We start from the raw sequence: 18,882 nt of genomic DNA on the forward strand, positions 1-18,882 counted from the left end.
TAGGCATCGTTCTCCGGCTTCTGCCCCGACGGGGCTATGATGGGCGAACGGCGCATCCCTCTACCCACGGGGGAGCTGGCAGCCTACGACGTCCGTTGCGTGGGCTCGTTCGAAGGGTGACTTGTTGGGGGTGAAGCTCAACAAAGGTCGCTACTTTGGTGATGGCCGGTGCTTCTTGATGAATGCTTTCTCCCAGGATGTTGTTCGTCTCCTGCCTCCTTCTGCTGCTACCCATTTCATGCACAGGAGTACAACCCAGCTTGCTCTCTGGCGGCCTGGTATGACGTCGTGGTGTGTCTGCCATGGTGGCTACATCAGTAAGTTCAGTGATATTGCCCAGATATCAGGCTGATGAAAACAACACGGCTCTTCCCTTCTGAATGAACTATTGTAGATCAACTCTGATTCTGATGAGTCTGAATGAACTGGAAGCGCGAATGTTGCTTGGTGTGAGGCATTCTTGTTTGTGCTATGAAATTTTAGTATTATTGATTGTCGTCGTGTAGTCTGTACATCAACTCTGTATTTTTGTAGTGTGTAGTATGTAGAGTTGTGCATAACTAGAAAGCTTGTTGTTTTAGGTTGGCAGCGTTGATGTACTTCATTGCTATTATGCCCATGGGCAGGATAATGAGAACTTCCAAAAACAGACCTATTGGCTGCTAGAAGAGTATCACAGACTGTGATTGTAATTGTTATGGGTATTTGCTATGATGTTGAATGACTATCTTGTATGGGCTATAATTTTAAATGAAACTCTGTTTTATTAAGATAATATTGAGTACATGGTTAATACAATAACGATTATATGATTAATGCAATACTGAGTACATGCTACCTATTATTACAATAATACCGATTACATGATTAATACAATGTCAAGTACATACTACATATTATTACGAACATACTGATTTGAATGGTCTGCTGGTACTCTATAAGCTACCATGATGAATGCTGTAGTAATCTTCTGCAAAGCAGATAACCCAAGACGTCCACTTCTATCTTTTTTTTTGCACAAAATAATCATCATATTGCTCGACAGCTTGAACAATGCGAATAAAAGAGAACGACCCATTCTAAACCTAAGCGAAGAAAGAATAATGAATAAACATGCATGAAGAAAGAGTATGAATTAACAGAAAAGATAAATAAAAAAATAGGTTAACTGCAAACCTGTGCCGAAAGAAAGTTGGACTGTAGGTAGGAGCATCCGAAAAATAGTCGTTATACAACCTCCAATGCATTGCTTCTCTGTCGCGGTGAATGTACTGACATCCAAGCACAGAACCGCCAGGTCATGGAGCATTCATAAGCTGATATTGTGTGTGCGCTTGGTGTAGTATAGCAAGCATGAGTTCGTCGTCGTCATCGTCCGACAACGATGATGAATCTAAGAGAAATCGACCACTTATTTTGGGGTTACAAGAAAGAAAGAGCAAGAATAATGACTTGGTGTAGCAACCAGATGAATAGACATATATATATAGAGGTGGAAAATTAGCCGTTGCAAAACTAGCTGTTGAAATATAGTCGTTTAAAAAATAACCGTTAGAAAAATAGCTATTGTAAAACTAGCTATTAAAAATATATCCGTTCGAAATAACGCTATTTAAAATATACGATTATTGATTATTAGTTAGTTACAGGATAATAATAAAATAGAGCTGATTGACATATAGTGAGATAAATTTAGATATCGGTTGAAACAAGCTGTGTAGTGAGAAGGAGAATATAAATAGGAAACTCTCTACTAAAGTAAATAGGAAGGCAAAAATAGCAACTCGGTTGGAGTTGCTCTTCTAAGTCGTAAGAACCCACTCTGCTCCCCTCTCGCGCTGCCGCCGCCTTCGCGCCATGCCTCGCCGAACCGGGAACCCCTCCTCCGGTGAATCGCCGCCGAACCTTAAACCTACCCGCTAAGCTAAGCCCCCCGAAATCCTAACTCGGTCTCATCCTTCGCAGGGTCCAGCAGCCGCCGCCGCCGCCGCGACGAGGAGGAGGACGAGTTCCCCTCCGACGACACCGCCGACTCCGACTTCGTCGTCGACTCCAAGGACGAGGCAAAGGACGAGGACGAGGACGAGGGGTTCGCGCCCGATGCGGACGGCGCGCCCGCGGTGGCCGTGGCGGCGCTGCCGCCGCCCTCGCTTCCGCCGCGCAAGGGGAAGGGGAGGAGGAGTAAGAAGGCGAGGGACGAGGACACGCCGCCCATGCCGTGGGAGGAGTGGGAGGTGGCCAACGACAAGTGGCTCGACGGGCGCATGGCGGCGGACGTGGGCGTCGAGGCCTCGGAGTCCCCGGAGGCTGCGGCGGGGTCCGTGCCGACGGCGGAGCCGGCCCCGGAGGTGGTGCTCCCGCTGCTGCGCTTCCAGAAGGAGTGGCTCGCTTGGGCGCTCGTGCAGGAGGCCTCCCCCACGCGCGGGGGTATCCTCGCCGACGAGATGGGGATGGGGAAGACCATCCAGGCCATCTCGCTCGTCGTCACCGCGCGCCGGCTCCGGCCCCCAGGCCAGCAGGCGGCTGCCTCCTCCTCGGCGCCGCGTGGCCCTCCGATGCAGCGGGTGGGGTGCACGCTGGTCATCTGCCCGGTGGTGGCCGTCATCCAGTGGGTTCAGGAGATCGAGCGGCATACCGCCAAAGGCAGCGTGCGTGTGCTGCTCCACCACGGCGCTAAGCGCGGCACACAGAAGTTCGATTTCGACAACTATGACTTCGTTATCACCACCTACTCTACCATCGAGGCGGACTACCGGAAGCACATCATGCCACCCAAGAGTCCGTGCGACTACTGCAATAAATTGTTAGACCCCAGCAGGATGAAGGTGCACTTGAAGTATTACTGTGGACCTGATGCCCAGCGCACGGAGAAGCAGGCTAAGCAACAGAGCAAGAAGTGGGGTAGCAAGAAGGCGAAGGGAAAGAGAAGGGGTCACAAGAAGGACGGTGGCGATGAATTAGGAACCCAGTCAAGGGGTATGTCACCACTGCACATGGTGTGGTGGAAGCGGATTATCTTGGATGAGGTGATTTTTGTGCCTGTTATATTGGAATTTAATGTTTTTGAGTGATAGTTTATAAGTGCAATTAGATTTGAGAAAGAATTCTTGGTTTAGTATACGGGAGGCAAATGGAACTGTTGGTAATCTATACCATTAAGTGGATATTTTCTTTTCCTGAACTAGGTATGGAATTCCATTTTCTATTTTACTAGAAAGAAATATGAATTTATATTCCAGTGACCAAAGAACACAGTTTAATTTTTCCTTAATTTAGTATGATGTAGCCAAATGATGACACTTATAGTAGTCCATAGCATGGAGAGGCTATTTTTTTCCTTAATGGGCGAAGTAAACCTATTTCTGTTTAACTAGAAACTGATATGAGTTCATATTAAAGTTATCAAACAGGGGAAAACATATCCATGAAGGGATCAAATTAGTAAACGGAACTACGTAGCAATGATTTCTAACAACTGATGAACAACTCTTTCTTTGATTTGTTCACTGGAATAATGGTTCTTGATTAATTGATTGGTTGTGAGATCTGTTGAGCTGGAGAAATTAAGGTGACTTAATACTATCTGATTTAAGAAAAGCCAAAATGGGTGCCTCTACGCAAACTTGATATTATAGGTCAGGGCAGAACATGCCATCTCTACAATATTAGCGAATTCTACTGTTTTAGGTGATACACTTGGAGTTATTGTAGACATTAGCCAATGTTCTACAAATTTGTAACCAGGATTCCTTTGGGCACATCTAGTAGCGATCACACAGCCAAATCGGCCCAATCATGCACCCTAACTGGTGATGATGCAGCAATAGGTAGGTACTTGTATAAGGCCATTTAGATCCATTTTTAGAACATTGCTGGCAGTTTCATCATAATAATTGTTAGAGTTGTTTACCTTGTATAATAACCCACAATTGTATACTCTTTTTGGTTGTCCTATATTGTAATGTCTGGGGGTGACACATGCAAGAATCAAAACTTTCTAGTTTGATTACTAATTAGACTAAAAAAAGTGCAAGGTAGATTGGCTTACCGCATTGTAGTGTGCTAACTGCATCACATTTCAAGCATATTGTAATTCTGCTTATCTAAGTCTGTATATCTATGGTTGCTGCACCATACGGATAGTGTAAATCAAGAAATTTGAGAGGGAAATTATGTGCAACTGCAGTCCACAGGTTTTATAACTCTGTACTGATATACAGTGTTTTTCTCTGGCAGCCATAGATTATGGTGTTGTTGAGTATTCTTATTATGTCAATATTTCTCAATACTGAGATGTGGACCAATAGCCTGGTGTGAAGTCCAACTGTCCAAAGGATCTTATCCATATTTGTTCCCTTTTTCAAGCATTTTGTTTTCCCCTAGTCTGTTTTAGTAGTTAATGGAGATATTAGGTTTTGTTGAATGGATATATTTAAGTGGACTGCCATTTACTTGATGTTTTTGTCTAATTAAGATACCATTTGATGAAATTTGAGAATTAATGCCAAGCTTTACATTTTGGGAAGTACATTGTTGTGTTAACTTCATCAATGACGTAATACAGTGATGTTTCTGCTTGGATGAGTATCTCGATCTGTTAGTATCTACTTTACATTTTAAAAATTGAACAATGATGACCCTATTCATTTTTGATGAATTATTCTTTCATGTTCTTTTTCTTTCTGCAGGCTCATTTCATAAAAGATCGACGATGTAATACTGCAAGGGCTGTTTTTGCTTTAGAGTCAGAATACAAGTGGGCTCTTAGTGGAACACCCTTGCAGAACCGTGTTGGAGAACTTTACTCACTGGTCTGTAACTAATTTCTTAGAAACAAAAGTATCTTCTTTTACATTATGAGTTCTTAGTTCTTACCTGCTGTTTTTTCAGATTCGCTTCTTGCAAATCTTCCCCTACTCAAACTATTTCTGCAAGGACTGTAACTGTGAGGTACTAGATACCCGGTAAGCTGTGCAAACTGCTAAGCCTTACTACTGTTTATGAAGCTCTTCCTGTATATGTCTCCTCCTACCTATATACAGTAGTATAATTTTCCTGTAGCCATGTTTCAACATTTATGCTCATCACAACATCACCTTGGAAGTTAACCCCCATTTGATTGTTTACCTTTGAAAAGATAAGAATATTTTTCAGCTTAAGAAATGTTTTGGCAATAAGTTACAACTGCCAAATAATTTAGGAAGAATGTAAAAACAACCTACTGTTTCGCTCTTGCAGTTGTATTGCATAGGCTATGAGCTGGTACTGTTCCCATATTTTTTAATCTCCTCACTTGGATTGAGGACCTGACTAGCTTGCCTCCATTCTGCAGCAGTATGAAGAAATTTTGTGAGTGTGGTCACTCAACTGTTAGGCACTTTTGCTGGTGGAATAAGGTGAGATACAAGTTTGGTTATGTCACCTTAGCTGTGCACATTATTAGTTTATGGCATCAGCATGCTGACAGAAAGCCAATATTGTACAGTACATTTCGAAGCCAATACAGTGGGGCTCAGCAAGTGATGAGGGCCAAAGAGCCATGGTTCTTCTGAAGGAGAAAGTTCTGAAAGGCATCGTGTTAAGGCGCACAAAAAAAGGCAGAGCTGCAGATCTTGCTCTTCCACCAAAGATTGTGAGTGCACATATTTTCATACATTTATATACACGAAGGATTATTATACCCTTTTTCTCATCTGCACACATTTTCCAAGCAGCTCAATTTTTGCATAACAGGTGACATTGAGGCGGGACTCTTTTGATAAAAACGAAATGGAATTCTATGAAGCTTTATATACTCAAAGCTGTACGCAATTTGATTCGTGAGTCCTTTCCTACTTATGCATACAGACGCTAGCAGTTATTTTGTGGTCATACAGGAAAATGATCCTTCAAAAGTTAAATAGCCAATTTGCACTTAGCAACGAACCCATTCTTGTAGCTTCTAACAGTTTGACTTAGTGAACCATCATTGCAAAGAACTAATGTTTAGGTCTCTTCCCCCTTTTGCTTAATTCACACAAATACCACTAGAGTTATGTTTATACTTTATTGCAAAAGCATGGTCGGCTGTAATAAATTCTCGTTACTTTCATTGTTCTATCCAATTCCGAATGGAGCATGATTTATCTTTTGGTCTTCCGTGGATGGCATTTGTTAAGTTTCTGTGCAGATGCTCTGTTCTTTTTCTCCTTTTTTATTTGCAAAATTCAGAGATTTTTACCCTCACACTATTTTCTGCAGATATGTCGTGGCTGGAACATTGATGAACAACTATGCTCATATCTTTGATCTCCTCACAAGGTTGAGACAGGTGAGTTGTATAATATTTTCTGATGGTGCAACACAAACATCCATTCATGTGTGCTTATAGTCTTATTTCGCTATGCCCATTCAAAGTTCACGAAGGCTTCATATAGAACTGCACCTCTAACTATGTTTCTTTGAAAAAGTAACATGTTTTTGCTTGCCCCGCCACAATTGTAGGCTGTCGATCATCCATATCTTGTAGCATATTCTAAGACAGCAAAACTTTGTGAAGGGTTAAAAAATGAAGGAATGGAAAGTCAGTGTGGTATATGTCATAATATGGCTGAAGATCATGTGGTTAGTATATCATCCCTCCAGAAAAATATGAACTTTTAGTAAATCTCCTGTGCTATTATTCTTTTTCCCACTGGTTACAAGCTGACTTTCACTCATTGATTTTCTTGTCCAGGTTACTTCTTGTGATCATGTATTCTGCAAGACTTGTTTGATTGACTACTCTGCAACTTTGGGGAATGTTTCATGTCCATCCTGTTCAAAACCCCTTACTGTGGACTTAACAACGCAAAATTCAGGAGAAAAGGTCACTCCAAATGCTGGGGGTCGGAAATGCTCAGGAATTTTAGGCAGACTAGAAAGCCTTGCGGATTTTAAAACAAGTACAAAAATTGATGCCTTGGTAAGTCATACAACTTGCCTATCGTTGCTTTTTTGTTTTTTGTACGAACTGTATTATGTTGTCAATTGTCATGCTTTGTATATATGTCTCAATAAAGGAACCAACAAAAATATTTAGGGATAGTGAAAGTATAGCCTTTTCTTCTATAAGTTCTTTAGGGAACCCTCCAAGTCAAAATTTAACTAAATTTGGATTGGATAGCCACATGGGGACTGCACATGATTCCACACTTGTAACAATATATCGATGGAGGGACTAATCCCCATGACATGGATCTATATATTTATGTTTCTTTAGAATTTAGAGCTAATAGGAGCATACAACCTCGAACTCACTACCTACCTGTAAGTCTATACAATGCAATTTGGCCTCATGTCATAGAGTCCCATGTATACACTACTAGTAAACCACATAAGTGCCTAATTGATCTGCCCGGACTGTAATATTTGTGATTCCTGTAGTTCAATGTTTGAGATATATAGAAGACTGTTGGAATGGTTTTTGTGCACCTGGGAAGGATCCTTTTAGTTAAGAGTTACAGTGGCTGTTTCTGCACTCATGTCTCACTATTAAAGCTCAGTAATGTGATAGTTGAGCAACTTTAAATATTATACCTATGGTGGGCATAATAGCTCATTCTAGTCATTTATGTTCCTGTTCTCAAACGAATACTTATTGGTGACCTTTTCTCCCCATTATGCAGAGAGAGGAGGTAAGAAACATGATTGAGCATGATGGTTCTGCCAAAGGGATTGTGTTCAGTCAGTTCACATCATTCTTGGATTTGATTCAATTCTCCCTGGAGAAGGTAAAGTATTGAATATTTACTAGTCTTAAACGTTGCAGCCTTGTTTGTCGACAATTTAAATTATTTAAGATGATTTGGCAGTCTGGCATCAAGTGTGTCCAACTTAATGGGGCCATGAACATTGCCGAGAAGAGAAGAGCCATAGATACCTTCACCGATGATCCGGACTGCAGGATATTTCTGATGAGCTTGAAAGCTGGAGGAGTAGCTCTGAATCTCACTGTAGCATCCCATGTGAGCTTAGTGCACCGACTCCTGTTTGTCTGCTTCTACATTGCGATAATCCCTAAACCTGCAGTCCATTCAAAGGCGGAAAAGGTTGGTCTAGCTGATATATTATACCATTCTGGATAGGTTTTCTTGATGGACCCTTGGTGGAATCCTGCAGTTGAGAGCCAGGCCCAGGATCGGATCCACCGAATCGGGCAATTCAAGCCAATCAGGTTCAGTAGGACTCTTCACCTTGCTATACAAAATTGTTGTATCATTGGGCACATTTTTCCTCGATCAAACCCCTCTCTTCTGACTTTTACCTACATTTTAATTGTAATATCACAGAAGCGTGAGGTTTGTGATCAAGGACACCGTTGAAGAGCGCATATTGCAACTTCAAGAGAAGAAGCGACTGGTGTTTGAAGGGTAATAATCTCTTATCACCCACCCTGTGACCCATAATTTTCGGTGCTACACGCTACCACCATCCGGTGGGTGCTGGATGCCTGCCTGCTGATGCTGTCCTCTTGTGTCTTTGCTACAGCACCGTTGGCGACTCACCGGAGGCCATGTCAAAGCTGACCTGAAGTTTCTATTCCAGATCTAACCGCTGCTCAACATCGTCAGAGTAGCCTACCTTAGGAGCACTGACAGACATATAGGAATCTTGACGGTGCCATCAACCGTCAAGGCGTCGCTGCATTGGTCGACTGTTTGCATACCTTTCTGAAAGGATGCTCTTGGGTTTTGACCATAGTCTGTAGTGTGCATCCCCTCATAGCGCACATACAAGTGGAACATCTGTAACCCTGTCTGGGAAGGAAAGGGCGTTATCGGCCTGTGTCGGCATGTCAGTCGAGTTGAGGAAGGCACGAGACGCAAACTGCAAAAGCAAACACCGGGTTCCATTCTGCGGCCTGCACCGGTGTTGGTGGCGGTGGGGGCATTGCCGCACGGGTCTTGTGCTCGTGGACGTTGAGTGACAGACGCCTTGAATTGCTGCTGCCTGTAACGGGAGTACAGGAACATATCTCATTACACATGATTTCATAAAATAGTGATTGCAATATAACAGATATGTAAGCACTATTTATGTGTACTTAAGCAATTGAAACTGATGGGGAGGAAAAGGAAATAAAAACAGTGTTCTCAGATTGTTTTGCAACAATTAGCTTCAGGACTTATAAAATCCTGCTCTCTAAATATTGTAAACTGCATATCATAAATTAAGTTACGTCTAAGTCTTAACTAGTTTCAGAGTCTATATATAAACTCTGGATAAAAGGGAAAGGTAGACAGTGCTGCTGTTCTTTTCAAAAATCAGCCACTTAGTAGTGAAACAATCAGGTCATATCACTTACAGAACAGTACCATCTTTATCAATATACTGAACAAACATATCAGAGAGACCATGAACTATCTATAGCAACGAAATTGATCTGAACAAACAGCAGCACTAAGCTAAGAATTCATATACAGGTCCGAAGCTACCTTACTTAGACTACACCATAATTTTAATGCATATAATCATCACAGAACTGTAATTCCAAGCCACTGTTCAGATCAGAGAAGAAGCAAAAATACTCACAGTGAGATGCGACTAAAAGCCTGAACGACAGAGGCTAGACACGGCTCAACGGCCGCTGTCCCAGAAAGAAAACCTATCACCCTCCGTTGCCGGCAATGAAAGGAGATCGGAGATACAAAGCCCTACCACATTGCGACGGCACATGTGGGCGAACCTCGGCTCCGCAACTCCGAATACCACCACCCTCCACTTCCCAGCACTAAACCGCACCGGCCACAGCCCGATTACAGCTCGAGCTCCAACCCACCAGTGCACAGCCAAGAAGAAACAAGAAAGATGGAAGGGAAAACCAAAAGTGTGAGTCAATCTCTTGTCCTCGTTACCGTTCAGAGAGGAGGAGATAGATATAGGGGATGAGCTGAACATGAACGTCACAGGGATGAATCCCCCTCCGAATCGTCCGTCCCTCACCTCCAGCCGATCGATGCCTTTTGGATCCGGCGGCCAACGGCAGCCCAGCCACGCCCCTGGACCCACGATGCCCGCAGGACCCAGAGTTGGTGGTTGCCGCCGCCGCCACCCATCGCCAGCACAGCCCCATGCCTTATCTCTTCTCTCATTTCTTTTCTTTTTTTTTTCCTCACAACCCTAGCAGCCGGCGCCTTTGACAGAGAGAGCCCGTGGGCCTGGGCCAAGAGGAGAAGAAGGCCGGACCAAGCTGCAAGGATCGAGACCCAAACGAGATTTCTCACACATTAAAATTTCCATAATAAACAACAATGTGTAGGCAGTAGCAGCAGGACTAGCAGAGCGTGGAAAGCGGCAGTGTCGCTGGACCATCCATCCAAAGGCACGATCGGGTGTTAGCCGAGGTTATGGCAGCTGCCTGGCTGATCTGATGGCCCCGGCCCAGGAAGGACACGGGTGACGCCGGTGGCCGAGACGGCAGCGCAGGACTGACCTGGACATTCCATTCCCAAATGAGGTTCCTGCTCGCAGATAGATAGGCAGCAGCGCTCAGCGATCTATGTGCATCTGATGGCTGGCTCTCGGCTTGAGACAGACACTACCGTCAGCGTGGACCTATCAGATCTTACTCATCGGCCTTTCCATATTGGGAAGGGGGGCATGCACGAGCTGCCGAACGAAGCGTACTCATCGGGCAATCGAAATCACCAATCGTCAATCACTCCGACAGGCCAACGCCCCCATGTTGCCCGTCGACCTCATTCTTGATCAGGCGATCATTGGTTGCATTTCCATCGTGGCAGCTGCTGGAGTCTGGAGTCAAACGCTGGCGTGGCGTGGCGTGGATTTGATTTGGATTGACAGGTTGTTTGAGAAAGACTTCACGTTCGCCCACCTGACTACCTGAGCATGTTCCCTCAAAAAAAAGACTACCTGAGCATGTATGTTGTGCATGAAGTACTCTGTTATACGATGAGAGAAACTAGTCGGTACTTTTGAAGTATATACTCCTTATAATGATATACTACATAAATAAATTAGATATATTTTTTATCACTATGAGTATACTTATATACTAATTTAAAGATACTTCAATGTGAACTATATGAAAAAATAGAAAAAAAGTCCATCAATTTTATTAGATTTTGATAATACCTTTGTATTTGTACATAAAATGTAATACACTCAAAAAAATATGTGCAAACCACTTAAAAAACTATACATACCACTTAGATGATCTTATATACTCACATGCTTCATGTCACATGAGATACTCTCTATGTAATGAGATACGTATGTGGGAGTACCAAATATGCTTCATATACATATATATATATACACACATACACACGACGAGTCTATTCTGCACCTAGGCGCAACAGTGGTACGATTAAGTTGCTGTAGCCACCTTCGCACCACCCTAGTTACGATTAAGAAACTAGTCAGTTACGATATCACATATAGGTGAGCTACGATCACATGATAAAAGTGTATAATTACGAGAAGCATTGTAGTTTACCGCTGTGCCACCTCCAATTACAATTAAGAAAATAGTCAGTTATGACAGCACAGATAGTTGAGTTGCGATCACGTAACAAAAAAGTCAGTTACGATAGCAACTATACTGTTTCTGGATCGTAACTAGGGTGTGCACAGAGGTGACCTAGTTACGATCACAATTACAACTAAGAAAATAGTCAGTTATGACAGCATAGATAGTTGAGTTACGATCATATGACAAAAAGGTCAGTTACGATAGCAATTATACTGCTTTTTGGATCATAACTGGGGGTGTGCGCAGAGGTGACCCAGTTGCGATCATATGATAAAAAAGTGCATAATTACGATTAGATAAGGTACCCAGTTACAACCATATGTGTTTGTAGTAACTGACCTATCTTATAAGTAGGAACTATACTGTGTTTTGTATCGTAACTGTGGGGTGGCGCAACAGTGAACCACAGCCAATATGCAATATATATATATATAGTAAGTCTAATCTGTGACTAGGTGAAGATTAAACTACCACGACACCCGACCGAGGCATGGTCTGCGCGCCTCCTCCATCCGACCAAAGCGGCATCCACCCGTGCGCCTCCCTAACCGCACCCCACCGATCCCGTGCACCATCCCCGACCGCGCCCCACTAATCCTTGTGCGACTACCAGCCGAGCCCACCATCCTCCCACGCCCGAAGCCAGTGACCAACTCTGATCCCCGACAGCGCTCCACTGATCCCGACTCCGATCCGACTTCCTCCATGTAGCTCCCTACAAAAAGCACGAACAGGATCGCCGCGGAGCGGCGATTTCACCTCTGCAGCCGCTGGAATCCACCGAATTCGACGCCATCCCATCGCGACTATGGTGTTGCGGCCTCGAACCGTGGTGAGTTTCATGACTCCACCTGCACCAACACCATCGATTCCCCTGGATTTGATCGATTTTGGAGGCTCTGCGCCAGACCCATCACCGATCGCAACCGCTACAACACCGACGTCCACAAATCCAGCAACATCAACAACAACTTCCTCTATGCTGATCACATCGGCACCGCCTCCACGTCCTCGCCTCCAAGCCATGGATCATGTGCTCCACAAATCGCTAATGACGCCCCACTTGCAACTTCTCCAAGCGTCATGGTGACACCTGTGATGGATAAGACATACATCCATGTAAGTCTCCAGTCGCGATCTATTGTGCTTTGTAGTTACTATTGCTAATACACACTAATTGCAATTCATTACGAGGTCCCCTACAATTGCATGCATATGGTAGTTTTGACTGATAACACTGGTTGCCTAAAAAAATAGGATCAATTGTGATTACTGTAATTGTTAGTTACTGTTTCAAACATAGCTTGATTGCGATTGGTATAACGTGAACCGTGCATGTTCAATACATCCTAGTTACTATTGCTAATACTCATCGGTTGTAATCCTGATTACACTTGTTGCCTAAAAAACTAAGATTGATTGTGATTACTTTACTTGTTGGTTACTGTTTCGAACACAACCTGGTTGTAATTGCTATAACATATAACCATGCATGTTGATTACACCCAAATTATGATCTACTATTTCACCTAGTTACGATTAGGGGAGAAATGTCAATTTCGTCTATCTAGACCGTGAAAAAAGAACTTGAATTAATTTCCATTGTGTTTCTATATGAATTATGCTAAATCCTGTGATCTTGTTACAACTCTCGATTACTATGCCTTGTATCAATCTAGGACTCATTGGTGATGGATGAGTTCGTGCCGAGAGAGGGACTAATATTTGATAATCCAAAGGAAGCATACAACTTCTACTTTGACTATGCAATCCTTGCTGGATTTAACGTCCATAAGTATCGGACACGGAATCAAGTACGCTTTTACGTATATAGTAGGTAAGGACATTATGGTACCTAAGAAAGTGAAGATTATGAAAAAGATGAGGACTGTCAAACTAAAAATACATCAATGTGATGTGGTTGCAAAGCTAAGGTAAAAGTGAAGCTAAATAAGAAGGAAAACTTCTGGTATATAGATCATGTCGTTCTAGAACACAACCATCCACTATTCTCCTCGCCGTGAATGACACACTATATGGATGCACATAAGAGGAAAGACCCTGCACTATTGAGCCTAATGAATACCATGGTGCGGAACGGAGTGCAACACCAGATAGCGATGAATGTGATGTCAGAATTACATGGAGGTCGCCAAAATTGGTCGTTTATTGAGAGGGATCTAAAGAACATATAGATTGCTAGAAATTATTCGTGCATCATATATGTGCTTACTTTCCTAGACATATGTTTGTCATAATATTATTGTTTTATAGTTACTATTCTAACTGATTAAAGATTACTATCATATTACTGTTCTGATTATTGTCAAGGAAAAACATGATTATCATTATAGTTGCAATTTCATCTGAACACCAGTTACTACTACAATGGATTTGCAGTGCTAACACTTGACTTTTTACAACCTATAGCAAAGCAGAGTTCCTTAGGCAAGAAAGAGAAGACGATATCCCAAAGCTCTTCAACGAATGCAAAACAATAACGAGTATTTTCATTGGGATGTAATGGTTCACCCCAAGACCAAAGTCATTCAGAACATCTTCTGGAGCCACGCAAGCCAAAGGGTTGAATGCAAAGATTTTGGGGATGTCATCATCTTTGACATGACTCACACAAAAAACAACAAAAACATGTCGCTGGCATTGTTTGTCAAATCAAACCATCAGCTGCAAAATGTTATCTTCGGGCAAGCGCTCATACATGATGTATCAGTGGATTCTTTTGTTTGGCTCTTCACAACATTCAGGAACTGCATGCATGGACACCAACCCCATGTGCTGTTAACAGGTGCATTTCCATCTCCCCTTCCTATGTGATTACGACTCCTGATGCCAGATTTGCAACTCTGATTACAACAAAATTTTATTTTGTAGATAAGGATCCTGCAATGCAATTAGCTATACCAGAGGTTTTCGACAAGACACAACATAGATATTGCAAGTTTCATGTGCTAAGGCCTTGGCAAAAATGACCTCGACAAACTATACATTGTGCCCAAAGGTCTAAAAGAGAAGGTTGAAGGTCTATTCAACTTCCCGCTGTTGCCAACTAAATTTGAACAAGCTTGGATAGAAACAATGCATGAGTATGCCATAACTAAACACTCAGCAATCAAATCATTGTGGGAGAAGAGGAGGATGTGGATTGCAACATATTTCAAGGTCCTCTACTACGGGAGAATGACATCCACACAAAGAAGCGAAAGCACCAACAAAGTACTAAAGGACAAATTTGTGAACAAAACAACATTGTTGCACATGTTTGCCAATAAGATGCTTGAAGCCATTCAACATGTCAACCACAAGGAAGCAGGGGAGACCCACTACTCACAGGTGATAAAAATAAGTTTTTTTTAGCACAAGTTACTGCTTACAGTGCATATGGATTACTACTCGACTAGTGCCTTGGTCACTAGTGGGTTTCCACTAGTGTTTTTCTGTATACTGGTTACATCTCAACATGTAGGGCAGTTATTTCTCAGATTCAAATGTTAGTTGTGATATCATCTACAATAAAATTTCCACTATTGCAACATCTGGTCACAAAATCTAACTTTTTTTTCCAAAAAAACTGGCAGAAAATATCAGGCCTTGTCTAGCACTGTATGATGAGCAATTAAACCAGGTGTACACCAGGAAGGTATACCAAGAATACAGGAGAACATGGATAAAAAGCGCAACATTCCGTATAGATGTTGATCCTAAAAAGGAGAACGGGTACCTCATCAAGCATGCAAAAGGGAAAGGCGACTTCTCTTGGTCACAACACGCATTCAAGGTGCACACGGATGAGAGAGCAGGCGACTTCAATTGTGAGTGCAAATAGTGGGAACACACAAGTGAGCTTACTAATCATATCATCTCACGCATTAGTACACAAGTTAGTTAGCATTACTACGCAAGTTAGTTACTTACCAAATACAATCTCAATTACTACTCTGCAGCCAAACTGGTTACTATCCACAGTTACTTACGAGATAGTGTTACAGTTACTACTGTGCAATCATACTCATTACTACCCATAGTTACTTACTAGATAGTATTTTAGTTACTACTAATTAGTCGTACTGGTTACTACTTGCAATGCTGGCCTATTATGCATGCACATACTAAAGGTCTTCACACAGCTCCAGCTCGAAGAGATGCCTACTAAATACATATTGAAGAGGTACACCAAGGATGCGAGGTCAGAAGTTGAATAGGATAGGCATGATGCGGTCCAGGTTGGCCCTAAAGGTAATACAGACCAGATGCGGTTGACAAAGCTAATACCGGTGGTTATGGGGCTCACAAGGGCAGGGGGCAAGTCTGATTAAGCATTTAAAGAGACAATGAAAAGAGTTAAAAGCCTCAGGAGGATCGTTGAGACTATACCACAAGATGAAGCACAACCAACCGTGGAGGATGAGCAATGTATAGACCTGGTCCCTGCAGCAGAAAAATAGCCATATCTACAACTGCACCACCAGCGCTGAAAACTAAAGGAAGAAATCCTGGCAAGCAAGGCAAGCCAAGCCAAGAACCTCTGCAGCATCGTATAAGCACATATAAAAGGAAAGCCACATATGAATTACAATCAACTAGAGTTGTAACGTGTCACCATTGTGGCTTGCAGGGCACTACCAAACTACATGTGAATAAAATCCAAATCGAAGCCAGACTGTAGAAAATCAGCGCATTGGGAGGGGAGGCAAAGCTCGTGGTGGCACAAGGAAGCGGGGAAGGCCAAGAGTAAACTGAGAGCTCGAAGATGAGTTTGAAAATGCTAGTGAGAACAAGGAAGAAGATGAAATGTGAGAGGATGAAAGCCAAAGCCAAGACAACTAGGACCTTAGTGAAAAAAATATGAGATTGTAAGTTATATACTATTGCGACAAAAGCATTATGTTAGTTACTACGATCATAATTTATAGATTATTGGTTCTATTTATTATTTCATGTTTCAGTAGCGACATAACTTGTAGGATTATAATTGGTATACATATTACTGGGAGTTATCATTGCATGACTATTTCGATTACCATTGAGGGGCATGCGCATTACGATCACGTGTTCTAGCTGCTAAGTTGCTATCAAGTGTTAAATCAGTTACTACCAACACAGTATACCAGTTACGTTCAAAAATAGCCGACTTTGAAGCCTTACCTTGTTTATATGCATAGTGAGACCAGTTACTACCGAGATAGTACACCAGTTACGATCAAAACATTTTGAATTTTGAAAATATTTAGGCAGGGCAGTTACAACATCAAAGACAGTGTAGTTACTATCAACACAGTATATCTGTTACTATCAACACAGTATATTAGTTATTATCAACACAGTATACTAGTTACTACCAACACAGTATATCAGTTGCAACATAACAGTGTACCAGTTACTACCAAAACAGAATATCATTTACTACCAACACAATATATCGGTTACTACCAATATAGTATAACAGCGTACCAGTTACTACCAACATTGTATTTTAATTACTACCAACGCAGTACACCAGTTACATTCAAAATCATTTACTATCAATATAGTATACCAACACAATATATCAATCACTACTAAGACAATATATCAGTCACTACCAACACAATATATCAAAACGTATATGTTACTATCTAGAGTTAAATCATCTTCGCGTCTCAAGTTGCCGTCCTCCTATTCTGAACCTATGAAGTGAGTGAGGTAGATCATGGTTTTGGTTCATGGGGTGGTAGGGCATGTAGTGCAGCAGTTTGGCCCTGTACACGCTTCCCTTCATCTAAAAAAAAAGCAAAAGAACAAATGCACATTATTAGCAAAAGAACTGACATCAGAAGAGACTAAAAAAGATAACTAACCAGATCAATTTGAGTTTTTAACTCATGTCCGTCCTAGAACTCTAGAAACTTCCAAAGAAAGAAGGCCCAATCATTGTTATTGTAACACCCTAAATTTTCAATTTTCGCAATAATTTAAAATGTTGCTAGAATTAAATAGGAGTTGTAAATTTTTGTTCAAATAGAAAGAAATTAATTTCTAAATTTAATTTTGCCATAGGTTATATTCATGCTTGATGCATTCATGTTGTAGTAGTTGCAATAGGTTTTTATGTGTGGAAAATATTTGCAAAAATTCGATAGTAGGCGCTCGTTTAAAATCTCTTTCGAAAATGATTCCAAAAAAAAAAGCAATTCCCTAATTCTTAAACCCTCCAGGGCCATTTTCCTACCCAAAATCCGGCCCAAACACCCTCTCTTCCTCTCACCTTCTCTCCCTTGGGTCGGTTTGCCCTTCCTCTTTCCACATGGGCTGAAGCTCATCTTCTTTTCTCCTTTTTTCCCCCTCTCATTTACTCTCTCAGGCTGAGCCCGCCTGGCTAAGCCGGCCTCCCCATGTGCGAGTTGGCCGCCTCCCTCTATCCCATGGGCTTGCACCAAGCCATCGAGCCGAAGCCAAGCCGTTGCCGAGCCACACACCGCGACTTTTCTTCCACCTCCACCCAGCTCCAATCCCCTCCGCCGTTCGTCAGAAATCCCGCGCACTTTCTCTTCCTCGAAATGGGAAGATCCGAGGCATTAATCCCCCTTTAACCCTCCCAGCCAATCCCTCTCATCTCTCATTTCATTGTCCTAATCCATGCGAAAAACCGTCGGCCATTATGGCCATTGCCACCGCCCGTTTCACCTTTGATCCCCGGCCGTTCGCTTGCTCTTGTGCCTATTTTAGCTTCTCGTATCCTTTACGATGAGGTTCCACACGTTTTCCACCCTCTAAAGCCCCATGTCCAAGCCCGTAGAGTTGTCGCAGCCCGTGTCTTCCCATCTCCGATGAGGTCGCCCCGCCGCCACCATTCCTTGCATTTACCTATCTCCAACTGACCTAATCATCTCTCTAGCTCCACAGGTCCCTCAAGAGTCGATCCCGAGGGTTTTCATCATTGACCCAGCATCGAAGCACCTTCCCTGATGCCACACCGACTGCCGCCGCCGCTATCACTGTCGCTCGGCCGCCACCCCCTACTCCGACACTGTTCTCACTCGAGGTGAGCACGCCAGTGCCCCCCTCTTCATTTTCCGCTGCTCGTCGGAGCTCCCCGGCTACCGGAGTGCCATTCTGGCCGCTATTTGGCTACCCGCCACCGCGCATAGCCCCGTCGGCACTATAGGTCCACGGTGGACCCGTGGACCGAAGGCCCCCCTTTCGGTTCACAACCCATAGACCCGGTTCACCCCTTTTTAGTACAAAAATATTTCAATTTTGATTTATGACATCGGCATGCGCAATCAAAAGGATTTTCAGAATAAAATAAATCTAGAAACTCTCGGTTAATAGGTAAATTTTCAAAAAAAAACCCTAGAACTTATAATGCA

The 18,882-nt window shown here is 42.7% G+C and overlaps 1 protein-coding gene and 1 long non-coding RNA gene across 4 annotated transcripts; one reads left to right on the plus strand and one right to left on the minus strand.

Annotated features, from left to right (window-relative positions):
• The first annotated feature begins 1,769 nt into the window (after positions 1-1,769).
• LOC133892393 (ATP-dependent helicase rhp16-like) lies at positions 1,770-9,053 on the plus strand. Of its 2 annotated transcripts, none has more exons than XM_062333136.1 (15): positions 1,770-1,888; positions 1,966-3,026; positions 4,689-4,811; positions 4,891-4,964; positions 5,333-5,396; positions 5,486-5,632; positions 5,734-5,819; positions 6,241-6,310; positions 6,484-6,603; positions 6,716-6,943; positions 7,647-7,751; positions 7,833-7,985; positions 8,106-8,194; positions 8,310-8,390; positions 8,509-9,053. In XM_062333136.1, the coding sequence occupies exons 1-15, from the start codon at positions 1,858-1,860 to the stop codon at positions 8,549-8,551; spliced, it is 2,475 nt and encodes an 824-aa protein (XP_062189120.1). In that variant the 5' UTR covers positions 1,770-1,857; the 3' UTR covers positions 8,552-9,053. The 2 variants fall into 2 exon arrangements, with proteins under 2 accessions (XP_062189120.1, XP_062189121.1); XM_062333137.1 differs by having other exon boundaries at positions 5,336-5,396.
• Positions 3,021-5,551, minus strand: LOC133892394 (uncharacterized). Of its 2 annotated transcripts, none has more exons than XR_009904376.1 (3): positions 5,423-5,551; positions 5,223-5,326; positions 3,021-5,127 (listed from the first exon to the last, which is right to left on the minus strand). It is a non-coding gene; the product is annotated as an uncharacterized LOC133892394 (long non-coding RNA). The 2 variants fall into 2 exon arrangements; XR_009904375.1 differs by having other exon boundaries at positions 5,219-5,326.
• Positions 9,054-18,882: the final 9,829 nt, after the last annotated feature.

This window comes from Phragmites australis, chromosome 15 (genome assembly GCF_958298935.1).
Source record: "Phragmites australis chromosome 15, lpPhrAust1.1, whole genome shotgun sequence".
NCBI classification, from domain to species: Eukaryota; Viridiplantae; Streptophyta; class Magnoliopsida; order Poales; family Poaceae; genus Phragmites; species Phragmites australis.

Coding starts and splice junctions, on each gene's coding strand:
- LOC133892393 (XM_062333136.1), top strand. CDS start 1,858: ATGCCTCGCCGAACCGGGAACCCCTCCTCCG. Junction 1,889..1,965: donor AACCGGGAACCCCTCCTCCG/GTGAATCGCCGC, acceptor CATCCTTCGCAG/GGTCCAGCAGCCGCCGCCGC. Junction 8,195..8,309: donor GGGCAATTCAAGCCAATCAG/GTTCAGTAGGAC, acceptor GTAATATCACAG/AAGCGTGAGGTTTGTGATCA.